At 39.5% G+C, this 21,432-nt stretch overlaps 1 protein-coding gene across 1 annotated transcript in view; it reads right to left on the bottom strand.

The window, feature by feature from the left end:
- Positions 1–21,432, bottom strand: part of STXBP5L (syntaxin binding protein 5L) — a 1,275,950-nt gene that overhangs the window by 14,664 nt on the left and 1,239,854 nt on the right. The window contains exons 24-25 of the mRNA XM_053705139.1: positions 12,039–12,399; positions 11,439–11,604 (exon numbers count right to left, since the gene is read on the bottom strand). Coding sequence (XP_053561114.1) covers positions 11,439–11,604; positions 12,039–12,399 — 527 coding nt within the window. The remainder of the gene's footprint in view (positions 1–11,438; positions 11,605–12,038; positions 12,400–21,432) is intronic.

Here is a 21,432-nt window from a genome sequence, read left to right as displayed (position 1 = left end):
CAAATTCTTATTGAAACTACCCTGGAAAATTTTGCATTTAATGTATAGTTCAAAATAAAAGTTAAAATTGTACCGAAAAGTACAACATTCAAAGCGTACTTTTTCTATTTTAAAATGATTCTACCAGCCTTGGTTAGTAGGGTAAGGAGGGGTGTTTCTTGGGTGTTTCTGAATTTATTAGTAATTTATTAACATATTAATCAGTGCTATAACATCAATAATACAATTATTTTCTCATAGATCTCATCGTACATCATGGGCATTTTAAACTGATAGAAAAACATAATTTATGCTTACCTGATAAATTCCTTTCTTCTGTAGTGTGATCAGTCCACGGGTCATCATTACTTCTGGGATATTACTCCTCCCCAACAGGAAGTGCAAGAGGATTCACCCAGCAGAGCTGCATATAGCTCCTCCCCTCTACGTCACTCCCAGTCATTCGACCAAGGACCAACGAGAAAGGAAAAGCCAAGGGTGAAGTGGTGACTGGAGTATAAATTAAAAAATATTTACCTGCCTTAAAAACAGGGCGGGCCGTGGACTGATCACACTACAGAAGAAAGGAATTTATCAGGTAAGCATAAATTATGTTTTCTTCTGTTAAGTGTGATCAGTCCACGGGTCATCATTACTTCTGGGATACCAATACCAAAGCAAAAGTACACGGATGACGGGAGGGATAGGCAGGCTCTTTATACAGAAGGAACCACTGCCTGAAGAACCTTTCTCCCAAAAATAGCCTCCGATGAAGCAAAAGTGTCAAATTTGTAAAATTTGGAAAAAGTATGAAGCGAAGACCAAGTTGCAGCCTTGCAAATCTGTTCAACAGAGGCCTCATTCTTGAAGGCCCAAGTGGAAGCCACAGCTCTAGTAGAATGAGCTGTAATTCTTTCAGGAGGCTGCTGTCCAGCAGTCTCATAAGCTAAACGAATTATGCTACGAAGCCAAAAAGAAAGAGAGGTAGCGGAAGCTTTTTGACCTCTCCTCTGCCCAGAGTAAATGACAAACAGAGAAGACGTTTGTCGAAATTCCTTAGTTGCCTGTAAGTAAAATTTTAGAGCACGGACTACATCCAGGTTGTGCAGTAGACGTTCCTTCTTTGAAGAAGGATTTGGGCATAAAGAAGGAACAACAATCTCTTGATTGATATTCCTGTTAGTAACTACCTTAGGTAAGAACCCAGGTTTAGTACGCAGGACTACCTTATCCGAATGAAAAATCAAATAAGGAGAAACACAATGTAAGGCTGATAATTCAGAGACTCTTCGAGCCGAGGAAATAGCCATTAAAAATAGAACTTTCCAAGATAACAACTTTATATCAATGGAATGAAGGGGTTCAAACGGAACGCCCTGTAAAACATTAAGAACAAGGTTTAAACTCCATGGTGGAGCAACAGTTTTAAACACAGGCTTAATTCTGGCCAAAGCCTGACAAAAAGCCTGGACGTCAGGAACTTCTGACAGACGTTTGTGTAACAGAATGGACAGAGCTGAGATCTGTCCCTTTAATGAACTAGCAGATAAACCCTTTTCTAAACCTTCTTGTAGAAAAGACAATATCCTAGGAATCCTAACCTTACTCCAAGAGTAACCTTTGGATTCACACCAATATAGGTATTTACGCCATATCTTATGGTAAATCTTTCTGGTAACAGGTTTCCTAGCCTGTATTAAGGTATCAATAACTGACTCAGAAAATCCACGTCTTGATAAAATCAAGCGTTCAATTTCCAAGCAGTCAGCTTCAGAGAAGTTAGATTTTGATGTTTGAAGGGACCCTGTATCAGAAGGTCCTGTTTCAGAGGTAGAGACCAAGGTGGACAGGATGACATGTCCACCAGGTCTGCATACCAAGTCCTGCGTGGCCACGCAGGTGCTATTAGAATCACTGATGCTCTCTCTTGTTTGATTCTGGCAATCAATCGAGGAAGCAACGGGAAGGGTGGAAACACGTAAGCCATCCTGAAGTCCCAAGGTGCTGTCAGAGCATCTATCAGGACTGCTCCTGGATCCCTGGATCTGGACCCGTAACGAGGAAGCTTGGCGTTCTGTCGAGACGCCATGAGATCTATCTCTGGTTTGCCCCAACGTCGAAGTATTTGGGCAAAGAGCTCCGGATGAAGTTCCCACTCCCCCTGATGAAAAGTCTGACGACTTAAGAAATCCGCCTCCCAGTTCTCCACTCCCGGGATGTGGATTGCTGACAGGTGGCAAGAGTGAGACTCTGCCCAGCAAATTATCTTTGATACTTCCATCATAGCTAGGGAGCTTCTTGTCCCTCCCTGATGGTTGATGTAAGCTACAGTCGTGATGTTGTCCGACTGAAACCTGATGAACCCCCGAGTTGTCAACTGGGGCCAAGCCAGGAGGGCATTGAGAACTGCTCTCAATTCCAGAATGTTTATTGGCAGGAGACTCTCCTCCTGACTCCATTGTCCCTGAGCCTTCAGAGAATTCCAGACGGCACCCCAACCTAGAAGGCTGGCGTCTGTTGTTACAATTGTCCAGTCTGGTCTGCTGAATGGCATCCCCCTGGACAGATGTGGCCGAGAAAGCCACCATAGAAGAGAATTTCTGGTCTCTTGATCCAGATTCAGAGAAGGGGATAAGTCTGAGTAATCCCCATTCCACTGACTTAGCATGCACAGTTGCAGTGGTCTGAGGTGTAAGCGTGCAAAGGGTACTATGTCCATTGCCGCTACCATTAAGCCGATTACCTCCATGCATTGAGCCACTGACGGGTGTTGAATGGAATGAAGGGTGCGGCAAGCACTTTGAAGTCTTGTTAGCCTGTCCTCTGTCAGGTAAATCTTCATTTCTACAGAATCTATAAGAGTCCCCAGGAAGGGAACTCTTGTGAGTGGAACGAGTGAACTTTTCTTTTCGTTCACCTTCCATCCATGTGACCTTAGAAATGCCAGCACTAACTCTGTATGAGACTTGGCAGTTTGAAAGCTTGAAGCTTGTATCAGAATGTCGTCTAGGTATGGAGCTACCGAGATTCCCCGCGGTCTTAGTACCGCCAGAAGAGCACCCAGAACCTTTGTGAAGATTCTTGGAGCTGTAGCCAATCCGAATGGAAGAGCCACAAACTGGTAATGCCTGTCTAGGAAGGCAAACCTTAGGTACCGATAATGATCTTTGTGAATCGGTATGTGAAGGTAAGCATCTTTTAAATCTACAGTGGTCATGTATTGACCCTCTTGGATCATAGGTAAAATTGTCCGAATAGTCTCCATCTTGAACGATGGAACTCTTAGGAATTTGTTTAGGATCTTTAAGTCCAGGATTGGTCTGAAAGTTCCCTCTTTTTTAGGAACCACAAACAGATTTGAGTAAAACCCCTGTCCCTGTTCCGATCGTGGAACTGGATGGATTACTCCCATTAACAAGAGCTCTTGTACGCAGCGTAGAAACGCCTCTTTCTTTGTCTGGATTGTTGACAATCTTGACAGATGAAATCTCTCTCTTGGAGGAGAGTATTTGAAGTCCAGAAGGTATCCCTGAGATATTATCTCTAGCGCCCAGGGATCCTGAACATCTCTTGCCCAAGCCTGGGCGAAGAGAGAAAGTCTGCCCCCCACTAGATCCGATCCCGGATCGGGGGCCCTCAATTCATGCTGTTTTAGGGGCAGCAGCAGGTTTCCTAGTCTGCTTGCCCTTGTTCCAGGACTGGTTAGGTTTCCAGCCTTGTCTGTAGCGAGCAACAGCTCCTTCCTGTTTTGGTGCAGAGGAAGTTGATGCTGCTCCTGCTTTGAAATTACGAAAGGAACGAAAATTAGACTGTCTAGTCTTGGCTTTGGCTTTGTCCTGAGGCAGGGCATGGCCTTTACCTCCTGTAATGTCAGCGATAATCTCTTTCAACCCGGGCCCGAATAAGGTCTGCCCTTTGAAAGGTATATTAAGCAATTTAGACTTAGAAGTATCATCAGCTGACCAGGATTTTAGCCACAGCGCCCTGCGTGCCTGAATGACGAATCCTGAATTCTTCGCCGTAAGTTTAGTAAGATGTACTACGGCCTCCGAAATGAATGAATTAGCTAGTTTAAGGACTCTAAGCCTGTCCGTAATGTCGTCCAGAGTAGCTGAACCAATGTTCTCTTCCAGAGACTCAATCCAGAATGCCGCTGCAGCCGTGATCGGCGCAATGCATGCAAGGGGTTGCAATATAAAACCTTGTTGAACAAACATTTTCTTAAGGTAACCCTCTAACTTTTTATCCATTGGATCTGAAAAAGCACAGCTATCCTCCACCGGGATAGTGGTACGCTTAGCTAAGGTAGAAACTGCTCCCTCCACCTTAGGGACCGTTTGCCATAAGTCCCTTGTGGTGGCGTCTATTGGAAACATTTTTCTAAATATCGGAGGGGGTGAGAACGGCACACTGGGTCTATCCCACTCCTTAGTAACAATTTCAGTAAGTCTCTTAGGTATAGGAAAAACCTCAGTACTCGTCGGTACCGCAAAATATTTATCCAACCTACACATTTTCTCTGGTATTGCAACTGTGTTACAATCATTCAGAGCCGCTAACACCTCCCCTAGTAATACACGGAGGTTTTCCAGTTTAAATTTAAAATTTGAAATATCTGAATCCAGTCTGTTTGGATCAGAACCGTCACCCACAGAATGAAGTTCTCCGTCCTCATGTTCTGCCACCTGTGACGCAGTGTCTGACATGGCCCTAATATTATCAGCGCACTCTGTTCTCACCCCAGAGTGATCACGCTTACCTCTTAGTTCTGGTAATTTAGCCAAAACCTCAGTCATAACAGTAGCCATATCCTGTAATGTGATTTGTAATGGCCGCCCAGATGTACTCGGCGCTACAATATCACGCACCTCCCTCTGAGCGGGAGATGTAGGTACTGACACGTGAGGCGAGTTAGTCGGCATAACTCTCCCCTCGTTGTTTGGTGAAATTTGTTCAATTTGTACAGATTGACTTTTATTTAAAGTAGCATCAATACAGTTAGTACATAAATTTCTATTGGGCTCCACTTTGGCATTGCAACAAATGACACAGGTATCATCCTCTGAATCAGACATGTTTAACACACTAGCAAATAAACTTGCAACTTGGAAATACAATTCAATTAGAATAATATTAAAATGTACTGTGCCTTTAAGAAGCACAGAAAATCTATGACAGTTGAAAATTAATAAATTGAAACAGTTATAGCCTCAATCCTTGTAAACAACACAACTTTAGCAAAGGTTTAATCCCATTAGCAAAGATAACAAATTCTGAAAGCAGGAAACAAATTACAGAATAAACGTTTTTTATCTCAGTCAAACTATAATTCTCACAGCTCTGCTGAGAGAAATTACCTCCCTCAAAATAAGTTTTGAAGACCCCTGAGCTCTGTAGAGATGAACCGGATCATGCAGGGAATACAATGAGTTGCTGACTGAAATATTTGATGCATAGAAAAAGCGCCAAAAAACGGCCCCTCCCCCTCACACACAGCAGTGAGGGAGAACAGAAACTGTCAGAAAAACAGATTAAGCAACTGCCAAGTGGAAAAATAGTGCCCAAACATTTATTCACACAGTACCTCAGCAAATGAAAACGATTTTACATTCCAGCAAAAACGTTAAACATAATCTCTAGTTATTAAACAGCTTTATGTATTTCTTACAGTGTAATTCTAGTGAAGTACCATTCCCCAGAATACTGAAGTGTAAAGTATACATACATGACATTATATCGGTATGGCAGGATTTTCTCATCAATTCCATTGTCAGAAAATAAAAACTGCTACATACCTCTATGCAGATTCATCTGCCCGCTGTCCCCTGATCTGAAGTTTACCTCACTCCTCAGATGGCCGAGAACAGCAATATGATCTTAACTACTCCGGCTAAAATCATAGCAAAACTCTGGTAGATTCTTCTTCAAACTCTGCCAGAGAGGTAATAACACACTCCGGTGCTATTTTAAAATAACAAACTTTTGATTGAAGATATAAAACTAAGTATAATCACCATAGTCCTCTCACACATCCTATCTAGTCGTTGGGTGCAAGAGAATGACTGGGAGTGACGTAGAGGGGAGGAGCTATATGCAGCTCTGCTGGGTGAATCCTCTTGCACTTCCTGTTGGGGAGGAGTAATATCCCAGAAGTAATGATGACCCGTGGACTGATCACACTTAACAGAAGAAAAGATAGATATGTGAAAAAACTAGAAGTTAATGGAAACTAGACTACCCTGATAACATCACAATTTGATTTGTATGTGCTCAAAGTGATAGGAAATCTAAACTCATTACACACCAGTATATTTACAAACAATAGATCAGCAAGCTGGGTTTTTTGAAAGAAATTGCAGCACAGATATGCTGTACATATGCTGTTGAAATAAATGTATTATTGCAGAGTTACACTATGTTTTTCACCTTTTTTCCTTTGAGAAACCATTACTGATTTTTATATCTGGGACTTTTATTTACTAATTTTGGAATAATTTAATGTGACATCTTTTTGTTTTATTTTACTTTGACACATTTTATATTCATTAAAGGGACACTGTAGACTAGATTTTTCTTTGCATAAATGTTTTGTAAATTATCCTTTTAGATAGCCCATCTGGGAGTGTTTTTGTAATAATGTATAGTTTTGCTTATTGTTATATGTTTCAGACTTCTAACCAAGCCCCACAGTGTCAGATGTATACTCGCGTTTATAGACTCCAGCTGGCTCATGTTTATTTTATATGTCTTTTCATATGCAGGGAATGGGGGAGTGTCTGCTCTTATTGTTTTCCTAGCCCCTTTCACTCGGTGTCCCAGCCTAACCTCATCAGCAGTGCTAAACTGCAAGTACGTTTTTAAAAGGTTTTATACTGGATTTTAAGTTCAGTATCTGTGCACATTCTTATTTATATGAGTGTCTATTACAAGCAAATATATGAAAATTGGTGTACGCTGTCCCTTTAAGTAATTTCTTGCACATTGTGTAAGACTTTGTAAACTGTTTATTTATCTACACCTAAAGAGAAATGTTATCAGTGCCAGACGCTCCTGTTAATTCTCATCCTACAGAGCTTTATTACTTTCTATGGGAGGCAGCCTGAGAGTTGCTGTAACAAGCCGGTCCAGGCCCCTTTTATGATAATTTAGTAAAGTATGCCCATGCAAGGTCTGTATGATATTTAATTCCCTGCTGGTGAGGAGTATCAGTCTTTTTGGTAATATCTGTAAATGAAATCTATGTTCTGCTTAAATAAACACATTAGGGGCGCGATCCGATATCGATCGCAGTTTGCGGCGCAAGCGAGGGAACCGGCGTCGCCCGCAGTTTCAGCTCGCAACTCGAGCCATCCCATATAGGTCGCCGTCAGATGCTAACGTGCCGTAAGTCTCACAAACCAGCGATGTCCAGAAATCTGCGTAAGTACAAATTTCTGGCGTCGCAAGTGACTTGCGCCACGTTAGAATCTGCCGGCGCCTATAAAACCTGACTAAAGTTTAAAACACCCGCACTGTCTAACACGCCTCCCTAACATAGCCCGCACTGTCTAACACGCCTCCCTAACATAGCCCGCACTGTCTAACCCTCTATCCGCTATCCCCCCTCACTATCCTAACAATAAAAATGCTATTAACCCCTAAACCGCCGCTCCCGTACCCCGCCGCAACCTAATAAAGTTATTAACCCCTAAACCGCCGCTCCCGTACCCCGCCGCCAGCTATATTATATCTATAACCCCCTAAAGTGAGCCCCTAACACCGCCGCCATCTATATTAAAATTATTAACCCCTAATGTAAGCCCCTTACACCGCCGCCATCTCTATTAAAATGATTAACCCCTAATTTAATCTACCTACCCCGCCGCCAGCTATATTAACCCTAAGTATATTATAGTTAATATAGTTATTACATTATATATATTAACTATATTAACCCTAATTATATTAGGGTTAATATAGTTAATATAGTTACTATAGTATTTATATTAACTATATTAACTCTATCTAACCCTAACACCCCTAACTAAATTTATATTAAATTAATCTAATTAATTTATAAACTAAAATATTCCTATTTAAATCTAAATACTTACCTATAAAATAAACCCTAAGATAGCTACAATATAATTAATAATTACATTATAGCTATGTTAGGGTTAATATTTATTTTACAGGTAAATAGTTAATTATTTTAACTAGGTATAATAGATATTAAATAGTTATTAACTATTTAATATCTACCTAGTTAAAATAATTACCCAATTACCTGTAAAATAAATCCTAACCTAAGTTACAAATACACCTACACTATCAATAAATTTAATAAACTACAAACATCTATCTAAAAATACAATTAAATTAACTAAACTAAATTACAAAAAAAAACAAACACTAAATTACAAAAAATAAAAAAAAGATTACAAGATTTTTAAGCTAATTACACCTATTCTAAGCCCCCTAATAAAATAATAAACCCCCAAAATAACAAAAATTCCCTGCCCTATTCTAAATTAAACAAATATCAAAGCTCTTTACCTTACCAGCCCTTAAAAGGGCCTTTTGTGGGGCATGCCCCAAAGAATTCAGCTCTTTTGCATTCAACAAATACAATCCCACCCCCCCCCCATTACAACCCACCACCCACATACCCCTATTCTAAACCCACCCAAACCCCCCTTAAAAAATCCTAACACTACCCCCCTGAAGATCTCCCTACCTTGTCTTCACCACACCGGGCCGAACTCCTGATCCGATCCGGGCGATGTCGTCCTCCAAGCGGCAAAGAAGAAATCTTCCTCCGGCGATGTCATCCTCCAAGCGGCAAAGAAGAATTCTTCCTCCGGCGACGTCTTCCTCCAAGCGGCTGCAAAGTCTTCATTCTTCCGGCGGCATCTTCAATCTTCTTTCTTCGCTCCGCCGCCGCGGAGCATCCATCCCGGCCGACTGCTAAACTTGGAATGAGGTACCTTTAAATGACGTCATCCAAGATGGCGTCCGCCGAATTCCGATTGGCTGATAGGATTCTATCAGCCAATCGGAATTAAGTTAAAAAAATCTGATTGGCTGATTGAATCAGCCAATCAGATTCAAGTTCAATCCGATTGGCTGATCCAATCAGCCAATCAGATTGAGCTCGCATTCTATTGGCTGATCGGAACAGCCAATAGAATGCGAGCTCAATCTGATTGGCTGATTGGGTCAGCCAATCGGATTGAACTTGAATCTGATTGGCTGATTCAATCAGCCAATCAGATTTTTTTAACTTAATTCCGATTGGCTGATAGAATCCTATCAGCCAATCGGAATTCGGCGGACGCCATCTTGGATGACGTCATTTAAAGGTACCTCATTCCAAGTTTAGCAGTCGGCCGGGATGGATGCTCCGCGGCGGCGGAGCGAAGAAAGAAGATTGAAGATGCCGCCGGAAGAATGAAGACTTTGCTGCCGCTTGGAGGAAGACGTCGCCGGAGGAAGAATTCTTCTTTGCCGCTTGGAGGAAGACATCGCCGGAGGAAGAATTCTTCTTTGCCGCTTGGAGGAAGACATCGCCCGGATCGGATCAGGAGTTCGGCCCGGTGTGGTGAAGACAAGGTAGGGAGATCTTCAGGGGGGTAGTGTTAGGCTTTTTTAAGGGGGGTTTGGGTGGGTTTAGAATAGGGGTATGTGGGTGGTGGGTTGTAATGGGGGGGGGGGGTATTGTATTTCTTGTATGCAAAAGAGCTGAATTCTTTGGGGCATGCCCCACAAAAGGCCCTTTTAAGGGCTGGTAAGGTAAAGAGCTTTGAAATTTGTTGAATTTAGAATAGGGCAGGGAATTTTTTTTATTTTGGGGGTTTATTATTTTATTAGTGGGCTTAGAATAGGTGTAATTAGCTTAAATATCTTGTAATCTTTTTTTTATTTTTTGTAATTTAGTGTTTGTTTTTTTTTGTAATTTAGTTTAGTTAATTTAATTGTATTTTTAGATAGATGTTAGTAGTTTATTAAATTTATTGATAGTGTAGGTGTATTTGTAACTTAGGTTAGGATTTATTTTACAGGTAATTGGGTAATTATTTTAACTAGGTAGATATTAAATAGTTAATAACTATTTAATATCTATTATACCTAGTTAAAATAATTAACAATTTACCTGTAAAATAAATATTAACCCTAACATAGCTACAATGTAATTATTAATTATATTGTAGCTATCTTATGGTTTATTTTATAGGTAAGTATTTAGATTTAAATAGGAATATTTTAGTTTATAAATGAATTAGATTAATTTAATATAAATTTAGTTAGGGTTAGATAGAGTTAATATAGTTAATATAAATACTATAGTAACTATATTAACTATATTAACACTAATATAATTAGGGTTAATATAGTTAATATATATAATGTAATACCTATATTAACTATAATATACTTAGGGTTAATATAGATAATATAGCTGGCGGCGGGGTAGGTAGATTAAATTAGGGGTTAATCATTTTAATAGAGATGGCGGCGGTGTAAGGGGCTTACATTAGGGGTTAATCATTTTTATATAGGTGGCGGCGGTGTAAGGGGTCAGATTACGGGATAGATAAGGTAGATGGCGGCGGTTTTAGGGGCTCACAGTAGGGGGTTAGTTTATGTAGATGGCGGCGGGGTCCGGGAGCGGCGGTTTAGGGGGTAATAACTTTATTAGGGATTTCGGGGGGGGGGGGGGGATCGCGGTTGACAGGTAGATAGACATTGCGCATGCGTTAGGTGTTAGGTTTATTTTAGCAGATCGCGGTTGACAGGGAGATAGACATTGCGCATGCGTTAGGTGTTAGGTTTATTTTCTAGTTAGTTTAGGGAGTTACGGGGCTCCAATAGTCAGCGTAAGGCTTCTTACGGCTGCTTTTTGTGGCGAGGTGAAAATGGAGTAAGTTTTCTCCATTTTCGCCACGTAAGTCCTTACGCTGCATATTGGATACCAAACTGCGCGGGTTTGGTATACCTGCCTATGGCCCAAAAAACTGCGGGCGACGGCAGAAATATACGGGCGTAACTTCTAGGTTACGCCGTATATGTGATACCAAATCCGCGCAAATATTGGCGTCGCCGGCTTTTGCGGGCGACGCTTTATATCGGATCGACCCCATGGTTTGTATGGTAACTTACAAAAAGCCCTTGGAATGCAAAACACAATTCCAATGTATAAGCACTGAAGTGGTTAAATCATATGGAGTTTGTTTTGGGTTTAGTATATGATAAATAGGCTAAACTTATCTAGATAATCAATAAAACACTTTTAAATATCTACTGTGAGAGCAGTTTGCTAATTAGTGTTCAATCGGGGAACTTTTTATTTCTTTCACACAATCACTTTAAGGCACTCGGCCCAATGTGAAAAAAAGGAAAAATAATATAAATGCGTGGCACACAAGGAGTTAATAGAGTCTAGAGAATAGTAGATTGTGATGTAATTTAGAAAGTCTTACCTGTAGACTATCACACATTTCCTGGCTGAATGTTATTCTTTGGATCTCTGTAGGAGAGCTTAGGTATAATGCCTGTCCTCCATTGGTAAAACAAAATGTTCGTGCTATTCTCATATCAGTTAAGGGTAAATAATTGATGTCTAAAAGTGGACGCAGGCTAGGGAGACTGAAATAGAAAGATACTGAATTAATATCACTGTCATGTGGAAAAAAACAAACAAACCCCCCAGAAAACAATAACCTTAACAGGGGACTGTGGCTAATGGACCAAAACTAAGTGCCTGGATTTACTGCTGTAATTTATTTTAAGATACATTGCAACTGTCTGATGAACAGGAACATATGCATAACCCATTTACATTGCTGAAAAATGACTTTACTAACTATTCAGAATCATCCTTTTTACCTAGCATTCATAGTTTTAGAAAAAAATCTATGTACTAAAATTAGAGATTTTTTTTATTAAACACCTAAACACTTAAGTAAAGAAAAGGACACTCTGCTTTGAGGAAAACACATTAGATATTCCAGGCATAATGTACAGACACTCAGGTTAATCACATTCCATGTCACAGGACTTCACATTATGTTCCTAGTTACCTTATTGTCATGATATGCCCATTTGCGCAGAAGCATGCCAGCAAGACATTGTTGAACATGGTGACCACATCTGCTCGCAGAAGGAAGGAAGTCTCAGTAATGTTATGCACGTACAGGCAAGTTTGGGAAGGCAGTGAGAACACTTTGGCTTGTTTCTCTGAACAGATAACTACATATTGATGATCTCCCAAATCTTGTGACGACGAAGGTGAAAATGTGACCAGTTTCCTTTTCCTTGTTTTCTCATTATCCCCTGTGCTATTTGGATCCCTCCAAACTTCATATGGTGGGTGCATGAAGCTGCCCATGCAGTCCAGGCATGAAAATGTAAGCACTGCTCCCTTCAGCATTAACACGGTTCCTTGTGTGAAAGAGAAGTTAAATTCTGTAAAGTTTCCAGTCACACTTTATGCTACAATTAGTCTCTTGCAATATCATTTATAAAAATGTTCAATACATTGTGAACCATATGTTAGTCAATTACATTCATGTAGATATCATATCCCACAGCAACATCAATTTATTTCTTTATAAAAATGCTTTTTCTTTACAGTATCGGCCATGAAACCAGAAAACACAGTACTACGTTATTTCACCTAAATAGAAAATCTGATTATTTGCTAATGCTTCTTTGAAAGAGGAGATGCCCCATGTCCCTTTAGGTAGCAGGTGATCGTTATAGAAATAACAATCACCTGTCTCATCTGTGGTCCTCTGAGCACCAACAGAAACCCTATCACCATCCCGTCCCTTCAGCAATACAATAGGGGAAAGTGACATTTTAATTGAGGACAGTTCACTATTTCATTTGAGGAGCCTAATGCCCAAATATCATTCAGGTGATATCAACCGTAAGAATATGAAGCACATTGATGATAGACAGGGTAGTTTTTTATTGGTTCTTACCACAATCAAATGAATGTTTACTTCCAATCGCCATAAACATGCCAAATGCTTAACATTAATCTAACTCTAAATTTTCACTATCCTCATTTCAAAAGAGACCTCATTTAATATAGATGAGTACAACAATTCAGTATACTGTAGGTGTTTTCATTTCCCTGTAGACCCTAAGTAATCACCACATTAAAAATCACCCTGCATTAATTGATAGTTACATTTAAAAAAAATTGTTGATGTCAGAGCTTACAAATTCTATTGTATTGGAGTACATACAAAAGCATTGTTTCCTATTAAATAACAGAAGTAAGAGAAAAATATGTGAATATATGTAGGGTGATTTCCCAGTGTAAATATATAGCTAACACATCTTAGGCAGGTTTTCCACAAAGACCCCTACCATCCTGTCATAACAGCCCCCGCATAAAACATAATGTGTAATGGTATTAGCATTCCAACAATTTTGAATAAACATAAATCTTAGCACTCTGGAAAGACCAAGAGCTTAAGCAATAAACAGCATTTGAGTCAACAAGCAACAAAAAACAAACCATATAGAGGAAAACTGTTTATTGCACAGTGTTTATGCCGTAGGTACTATTAGATAGTTGTCAAAAACAGCAACTCAATAGCGAATATATAAAACGCTTCCAGCTGCTAAAACTGCCTTTATCAAGAGCAATGAATACATAAACGTGTATTTATATATATATAGGCATACCTCGATTCATTGTACTTCCCTTTATTGTGCTTCACAGATATTGCTCCTTTTTACAAATGAAAGGTTTGTGACAACCTTGTGTCAAGCAAGTCTATCATCGCTATTTTTCCAACATATATACAAATATAAACACATAAATAAGCATATATACACACACCACCAGCAAAAACATTATGACTCACTGAAGGCTCAGATGATTTGTAGAAATAAAGTATTTTTAATGAAGGTATGTACATTGTTTTTTAGACATAATCGGCTAGATTGCGAGTCTTGCGTTAGCCTTAAAAAGCAGCTTTGAGGGGTCCCAATGCTGCTTTTTAACGCCCGCTGGTATTACGAGTCAGGCAGGAAAGGGTCTACCGCTCACTTTTTTCCGCGATTTTAGCATACCGCAAATCCCCTTACGTCAATTGCGTATCCTATCTTTTTAATGGGATTTGTCTAACGCCGGTATTACGATCTCTTTAAAAAGTGAGCGGTACACCCTCTACCTCCAAGACTCCTACCGCATTTTAAAGTCAGTAGTTAAGAGTTTTATGGGCTAACGCTGTAACATAAAGCTCTTAACTAAAGTGCTACAAAGTAGACTAACACCCATAAACTACCTATTAACCCCTAAACCGAGGCCCCCCCCCACATCGCAAACACTATAATAAAATTATTTAACCCCTAATCTGCCGACCGGACATCACAGCCACTTTATAAAATGTCTTAACCCCTAAACCGCCACACTCCCGCCTCGCAAACACTAGTTACATTTTATTAACCCCTAATCTGCCGTCCCTAACATCGCCGACACCAACCTACATTTGCATCAGCCAATAGGATTTTTCCTACCTTAATTCCGATTGTGAACGGACGCCATCTTGGATGACGTCACTTAAAGGAACCTTCATTCAGTCATCGGATCAAGAAGGAAGAGGATGCTCCGCGTCGGATGTCTTCAAGATGGACCCGCTCCGATCCGGTTGGAAGAAGATAGAAGATGCCGCCTGGATGAAGAGTTCTGCTGGTCTGGATGTCCTCTTCTGCCTGGATCGGATGAAGACTTCTACCTCTCTGGAGGTCCACTTGTGCCCGGCTGGGTGAAGACGGCTCAAGGTAGCGTGATCTTCAAGGGGCTGGTGAAAGAGCTGATTACTTTGGGGCAATGCCCCGCAAAAAGCCCTTTTAAGGGCTATTTGTAGTTTAGTATAAGGTAGGGAATTTTATTATTTTGGGGGGCTTATTTATTTTATTAGGGGAATTAGATTAGGTGTAATTAGTTTAACATTCTTGTAATTATTTTTATATTTTCTGTAATTTAGTTTTTTTTTCCTCGTAATTTAGTTTATTTAATTTAATTGTAATTAATTGTAGGTAGTTTAGGTAATTAGTTTAATTATAGTGTAGTGTTAGGTGTAATTGTAACTTAGGTTAGGGTATATTTTACAGGTAATTTTGTACTTATTTTAACTATGAAGTTATTAAATAGTTAATAACTATTTAATAACTATTGTAAATAGTTAAAATAAATACAAAGTTGCATGCAAAATAAATATAAATCCTAAGCTAGATACAATGTAACTATTAGTTATATTGTAGCTAGCTTAGGGTTTATTTTATCGGTACGTATTTAGTTTTAAATAGGATTAATTTATTTAATTATGTAAAATTTATTTAGTTTAATTTAAATTATATTTAAGTTAGGGGGGGTTAGACTTAGGGTTAGACTTAGGTTTAGGGGTTAATAAATTTAATATAGTAGCGGCGAAGTTGGGGTCGGCAGATAAGGGGTTAATAAATTTAATATGGTTGCGGCGACATTGGGGGGGCAGATTAGGGGTTAATAAATATAATGTAGGTGTCGGCGATGTTAGGGGCAGCAGATTAGGGGTCCAGAAGTATAATGTAGGTGGCGGCGGTGTCCGGAGCAGCAGATTAGGGGTTTAATAGTATAATGTAGGTGTCAGCGATAGCGGGGGCGGCAGATTAGGGGTTAATAAGTGTAAGATTAGGGGTGTTTAAACTCGAGGTTCATGGTAGGGTGTTAGGTGCAGACATAAATTTTATTTCCCCATAGTAAACAATGGGGCTGCGTTACGAGCTGAACGCTGCTTTTTTGCAGGTGTTAGAAGAGAGTAGCCATCTTTATCCAGGTGTATAGTACTGTTTTGTGTTGTTAAGTTTTATTTTGCTGGTTGAAAATATAGAGAGCAGGAGGGAAGAGTGGGGGGGGGGATAGCATTATGGTCGAAGTGTTGTTATGGTTTCCCAGTAGAATTTGAAGCCACAATAGAGATTTAGCTTATTGTTTCTAAAATAATAGTATTCTTCTAATTGTATGAGCTCCTGAGTACGTGTTTTCCATGTTTCAATTGTGGGTATAATGTTAGTTTTCCAATTTCTAGCAATTAGGGATTTTGCTCCATTTAAGCAAATCTGGAGGAGATGTGACCTCAGCTTACAAGTGTGTTTAGGTTTGTCATTAAATAGCACCATCAAGGATGTGAGTTTAAATGAGGCGACAAATAAGGGAGAGAGTGTCTGCTGCAAGGCATTCCAGAAAGGTTGCAGTCTAGGACAAGACCACCATATATGTGCCATGTTGCCGGTTGCGCCGCATCCCCTCCAGCACATGGGGGATGCCTCAGGGTATATATACTTTAGCCGCACTGGTGTGAGGTACCATCTAGAGATTATTTTATAGTTCATCTCTAGAATTTGAGTAGATGTAGAAGATTTATGGGTATATAAGTATAACCGATCCCATTGTTCCGCTGAGATTTGTAAGCCAAGTTCTTTTGACCAGTTCTGTGTGGAATTGGGAAGATGTTTGTGTAGGCAGGTGTCTATAATTCTTCTAGTTAATGCTAGTGTTCCCTTCAAAGCTTTCCCACTTCTGCAGAGCGATTCAAAGCGTGAGAGGGGGCGTATAAGAGATTGTTTGTGCGGAGAGGTAGTTAGGAGGTGAGGAAGTCACAGATGGGAGAGGAGAAACCTAAATCTGTAAACTGGGTATTTCCTGTAGATGTATGCATACTCCTCAATAATTCTGTATTCTGAAAAATTGGTGACATTGGGGAGAAGGGGGATGAAATCCCTGGAGTATGTTGTAGTAAATTGTCCCAGGAGTGAAAAATGTGTCTATACAGGGGTGAAAGCTTAGCAACACTCGGTCTGCAAGATGCTGGTAACCTACATAAGGGACCAAGTTGCGGGGTCCGAAGTATAAAGGAATCAAGAGATAACCATGCTTTGTCGTAGTGCTCTAATTTACAATATAAATTGTAAGTTAAGCAGCCATCCTCCTTCAATAGCCGTACGTGTAAATATGATAACACTGATGTCCCCTTAACCATTCTCTCAAATTTTGTAATATTCTCGAAACCCTAGCTATTTCTCCCATGACACAGTCTGGGATACACATACTCGCACCATACTTTTACATAGGACACTCTACCTCTTTTAAACCGTCCAAGAACTTTGCATCACAATGTACATGAGGCCATTCTGTGTTCAATTTGGTATTTGATATTTTTTTCATAATAAGCAATGGTATAATGAGTGTTCCCCACATTATCTCAGACAACATCTCAAATGACTTGATATCTGGGCTTCAGAGAGGATCCCTCATGCAACAATCATAAAAAAACCGAGAGCAAATAGCAATCATAAAAAGCATATAATAGCAACTCTGAACTTTGCTCTGAAATACTAGCGGGCCATGAAGGCTTCTTATGGAATATGCATATGGTACGCTAATTGTTTTGTTTAGTTTTTGTTTAGTTTGTAGGTTAAGTTTAATAAAGTTTTTTTTTAAAAAGGAGAGATTTTGGGTAGTAACTAATGAGGAAACCTTGGTGTCTTTATGCAGTAAATATATATGTCTGTATCACATACCCCTAATTCTCATTGTTACATACCCTGGAAATGTACCTCTTTGCATACACATTTGTATCACAAGCCAGCAACTAATGTCTCCTAATTTCATGTAGTGTGTACCAAGTGTTTTTATGATGTCTATTTTAGATTTATTGAATGTGACTCTAAACATTATCAAAATATATGTATGTACGTATTTATATGCCTTAACTCTCTTTAATAAAAAGAATAAAAAAAGACTTTTAGTCTGATTTAGTTGGGTTCAAAAGTTTACAGGAACAACGTTTCTAACCTACAATAGGCTTTAGTCATGTACGCTGATTGCATGCAGGTTTGTGCCTTTTATACCCTCACCTGGATAATACAAAGTTCTAGGTGACATCTACTGGTAATATATTGGTATTACATCTTGCAACTCCAATTTTAACCCTTAATGTACCAAACTCCAAAAGTTAAAAACATAGGTAAAGTAAAACCATTAAATACAATTTAAAAAATAAAAACAGAATATAACACAACAAATATATGTCATTTTAAAAATAAAAGATTCCGATAAAAGTCTTTATTAAAACCTTTAGGTATCATACGGCTAGATTTAGAGTTTGGCGGTAGCCGTCAAAACCAGCGTTAGAGGCTCCTAACGCTGGTTTTGGGCTACCGCTGGTATTTAGAGTCAGTCAGGAAAGGGTCTAACGCTCACTTTGCAGCCGCGACTTTTCCATACCGCAGATCCCCCTACGCCATTTGCGTATCCTATCTTTTCAATGGGATCTTTCTAACGCTGGTATTTAGAGTCTTGGCTGAAGTGAGCGTTAGAAATCTAACGACAAAACTCCAGCCGCAGAAAAAAGTCAGTAGTTAAGAGCTTTCTGGGCTAACGCCGGTTTATAAAGCTCTTAACTACTGTGCTCTAAAGTACACTAACACCCATAAACCGAGGCCCCCCCCACATCGCCCCCACTCTATTAAAATTTTTTAACCCCTAATCGCTGACCCCTGCATATTATTATTAACCCCTAATCTGCCGCTCCGTACACTGCCGCAACCTACGTTATCCCTATGTACATCTAATCTGCTGCCCCTAACACCGCCGACCCCTATATTATATTTATTAACCCCTAATCTGCCGCCCCCAACGTCGCCTCCACCTACCTACAATTATTAACCCCTAATCTGCCGACCGGATCTCACCGCTACTCTCATAAATGTATTAACCCCTAAAGCTAAGTCTAACCCTAACACTAACACCCCCCTAAGTTAAATATAATTTAAATCTAACAAAATAAATTAACTCTTATTAAATAAATTATTCCTATTTAAATCTAAATACTTACCTGTAAAATAAACCCTAATATAGCTACAATATAAATTATAATTATATTGTAGCTATTTTAGGATTAATATTTATTTTACAGACAACTTTGTAATTATATTAACTAGGTACAATAGCTATTAAATAGTTAATAACTATTTAATAGCTACCTAGTTAAAATAATTACAAAATTACCTGTAAAATAAATCCTAACCTAAGTTACAATTAAACCTAACACTACACTATCAATAAATAAATTAAATAAACTACCTACAATTATCTACAATTAAACCTAACACTCTATCAATAAATAAATTAAATAAAATACCTACAAATAAATACAATTAAATAAACTAACTAAAGTACAAAAAATAAAAAAGAACTAAGTTACAAAAAATAAAAAAAATATTTACAAACATTAGAAAATATTACAACAATTTTAAACTAATTACACCTACTCTAAGCCCCCTAATAAAATAACAAAGCCCCCCAAAATAAAAAAATGCCCTACCCTATTCTAAAATAAAAATAGAAAAGCTCTTTTACCTTACCAGCCCTTAAAAGGGCCATTTGCGGGGCATGCCTCAAAGAATTCAGCTCTTTTGCCTGGAGAAAAATAACATACAATACCCCCCCAACATTACAACCCACCACCCACATACCCCTAATCTAACCCAAACCCCCCTTAAATAAACCTAACACTAAGCCCCTGAAGATCTTCCTACCTTATCTTCACCACACCGGGTATCACACCGATCCGTCCTGGCTCCGATGTCTATTTAATAAGTGTAAGGCTAGGGGTGTTTAGACTCGGGGTACATGTTAGAGTGTTAGGTGCAGACGTAGGAAGTGTTTCCCCATAGGATATAATGGGGCTGCGTTAGGAGCTTAACGCTGCTTTTTTGCAGGTGTTAGGTTTTTTTTCCAGCTCAAACAGCCCCATTGTTTCCTATGGGGAATCGTGCACGAGCATGTTTTTGAAGCTGGCCGCGTCCGTAAGCACCGCTGGTATTGAGAGTTGAAGTGGCGGTAAATATGCTCTACACTCCCTTTTTTGGAGCCTAACGCAGCCCTTCTGTGAACTCTAAATACCAGCGGTATTTAAAAGGTGCGGGAGAAAAAAAGCACGCGTAGCTAACGCACCCCTTTGGCCGCAGAACTCTAAATCTAGCCGATAGTGTCCAATTTATTTATCCAATACATCTCCCTTATTTTTAGAAGGTATTCCCTGTGACTGACGAGACTAAATGCAAATTGAGATTAAAAGAAATGTCTGATAAATTTAAAGAAAGAGGATATCCGTCCAAATTAATAGAGGAACAATTACAAAATGTAATTCAAACTGAAATTATAACACATGATAAAAAAACCCAAAAGGAATAAAGTTGATGAACAAGTGAGGCTAATTTTTATTAATCAGTATAATAGAGTTAGTCCCAAAATTATTCAGATTGTGAGAAAATATTGGCACATAATTAGGGACTGCAATTGACAAATAGAAGCCTTTAAAAATATGCCCATGACAGCATTTATGAGAAACAAAAGTCTCAAAGACCAATTGGTCTATTCAGATATTGGAAGTAATAAGAACATTACACAAAAAACAATAGGGAGTACCAAAACTGGTTGTTACCCATGCCTGAATTGCAGCCACTGTGGATCAATGATCAGAGGATAATTCTTTTACCATCCAACCAATGGTAACAAATTCAAGATTAGAGAGTATCTCACTTGCAGATCAACATTTGTTATGTATCTATCTATGGTTTTATTTATATTGGCGAGACCTGTAGAGAGGCCAGAGATGGACTTACAGAACATAAGTCAAACATTAGACGTAAAAATAAAGAAGCGCCTGTTTCTTCTCACTTCCACTCCAGGGGACATAACATCAGCCAACTTCGGTTTCAGGTTATTGAACAAGTGGCAGTCCCCAGGAGAGGAGGTGACAGGGAACACCTTCTAAAAATAAGGGAGATGTATTGGACACTATCGGCTAGATTTAGAGTTTTGTCGGTAACGACCCATGTAGCTAACGCATGCTTTTTTCCCCCCGCACCTTTTAAATACCGCTGATATTTAGAGTTCACAGAATGGCTGCGTTTTCAGTGCGTTAGGCTCCAGAAAGGGAGCGTAGAGCATAATTTACCGCCACTTCAACTCTAAATACCAGCGTTGCTTACGGACGCGGTCATCTTAAAAAACGTGCTCGTGCACGATTCCCCCATAGGAAACAATGGGGCTGTTTGAGCTGAAAAAAAACCTAACACCTGCAAAAAAGCAGCGTTAAGCTCCTAACGCAGCCCCATTGTTTCCTATGGGGAAACACTTCCTACGTCTGCACCTAACACCCTAACATGTACCCCGAGTCTAAACACCCCTAACCTTACACTTATTAACCCCTAATCTGCCGCCCCCGCTATCGCTGACACCTGCATATTATTATTAACCCCTAATCTGCCGCTCCGTACTCCGCCGCAACCTACGTTATCCCTATGTACCCCTAATCTGCTGCCCCTAACGACCGGACTTCACTGCTACTCTAATAAATGTATTAACCCCTAAAGCTAAGTCTAACCCTAACACTAACACCCCCC

The sequence above is a fragment of the Bombina bombina genome, chromosome 3 (genome assembly GCF_027579735.1).
Source record: "Bombina bombina isolate aBomBom1 chromosome 3, aBomBom1.pri, whole genome shotgun sequence".
Lineage (NCBI taxonomy): Eukaryota > Metazoa > Chordata > Amphibia > Anura > Bombinatoridae > Bombina > Bombina bombina.
Note: the sequence above shows the minus strand (reverse complement) of the source record. Positions and strands in the feature narration are given on the sequence as shown.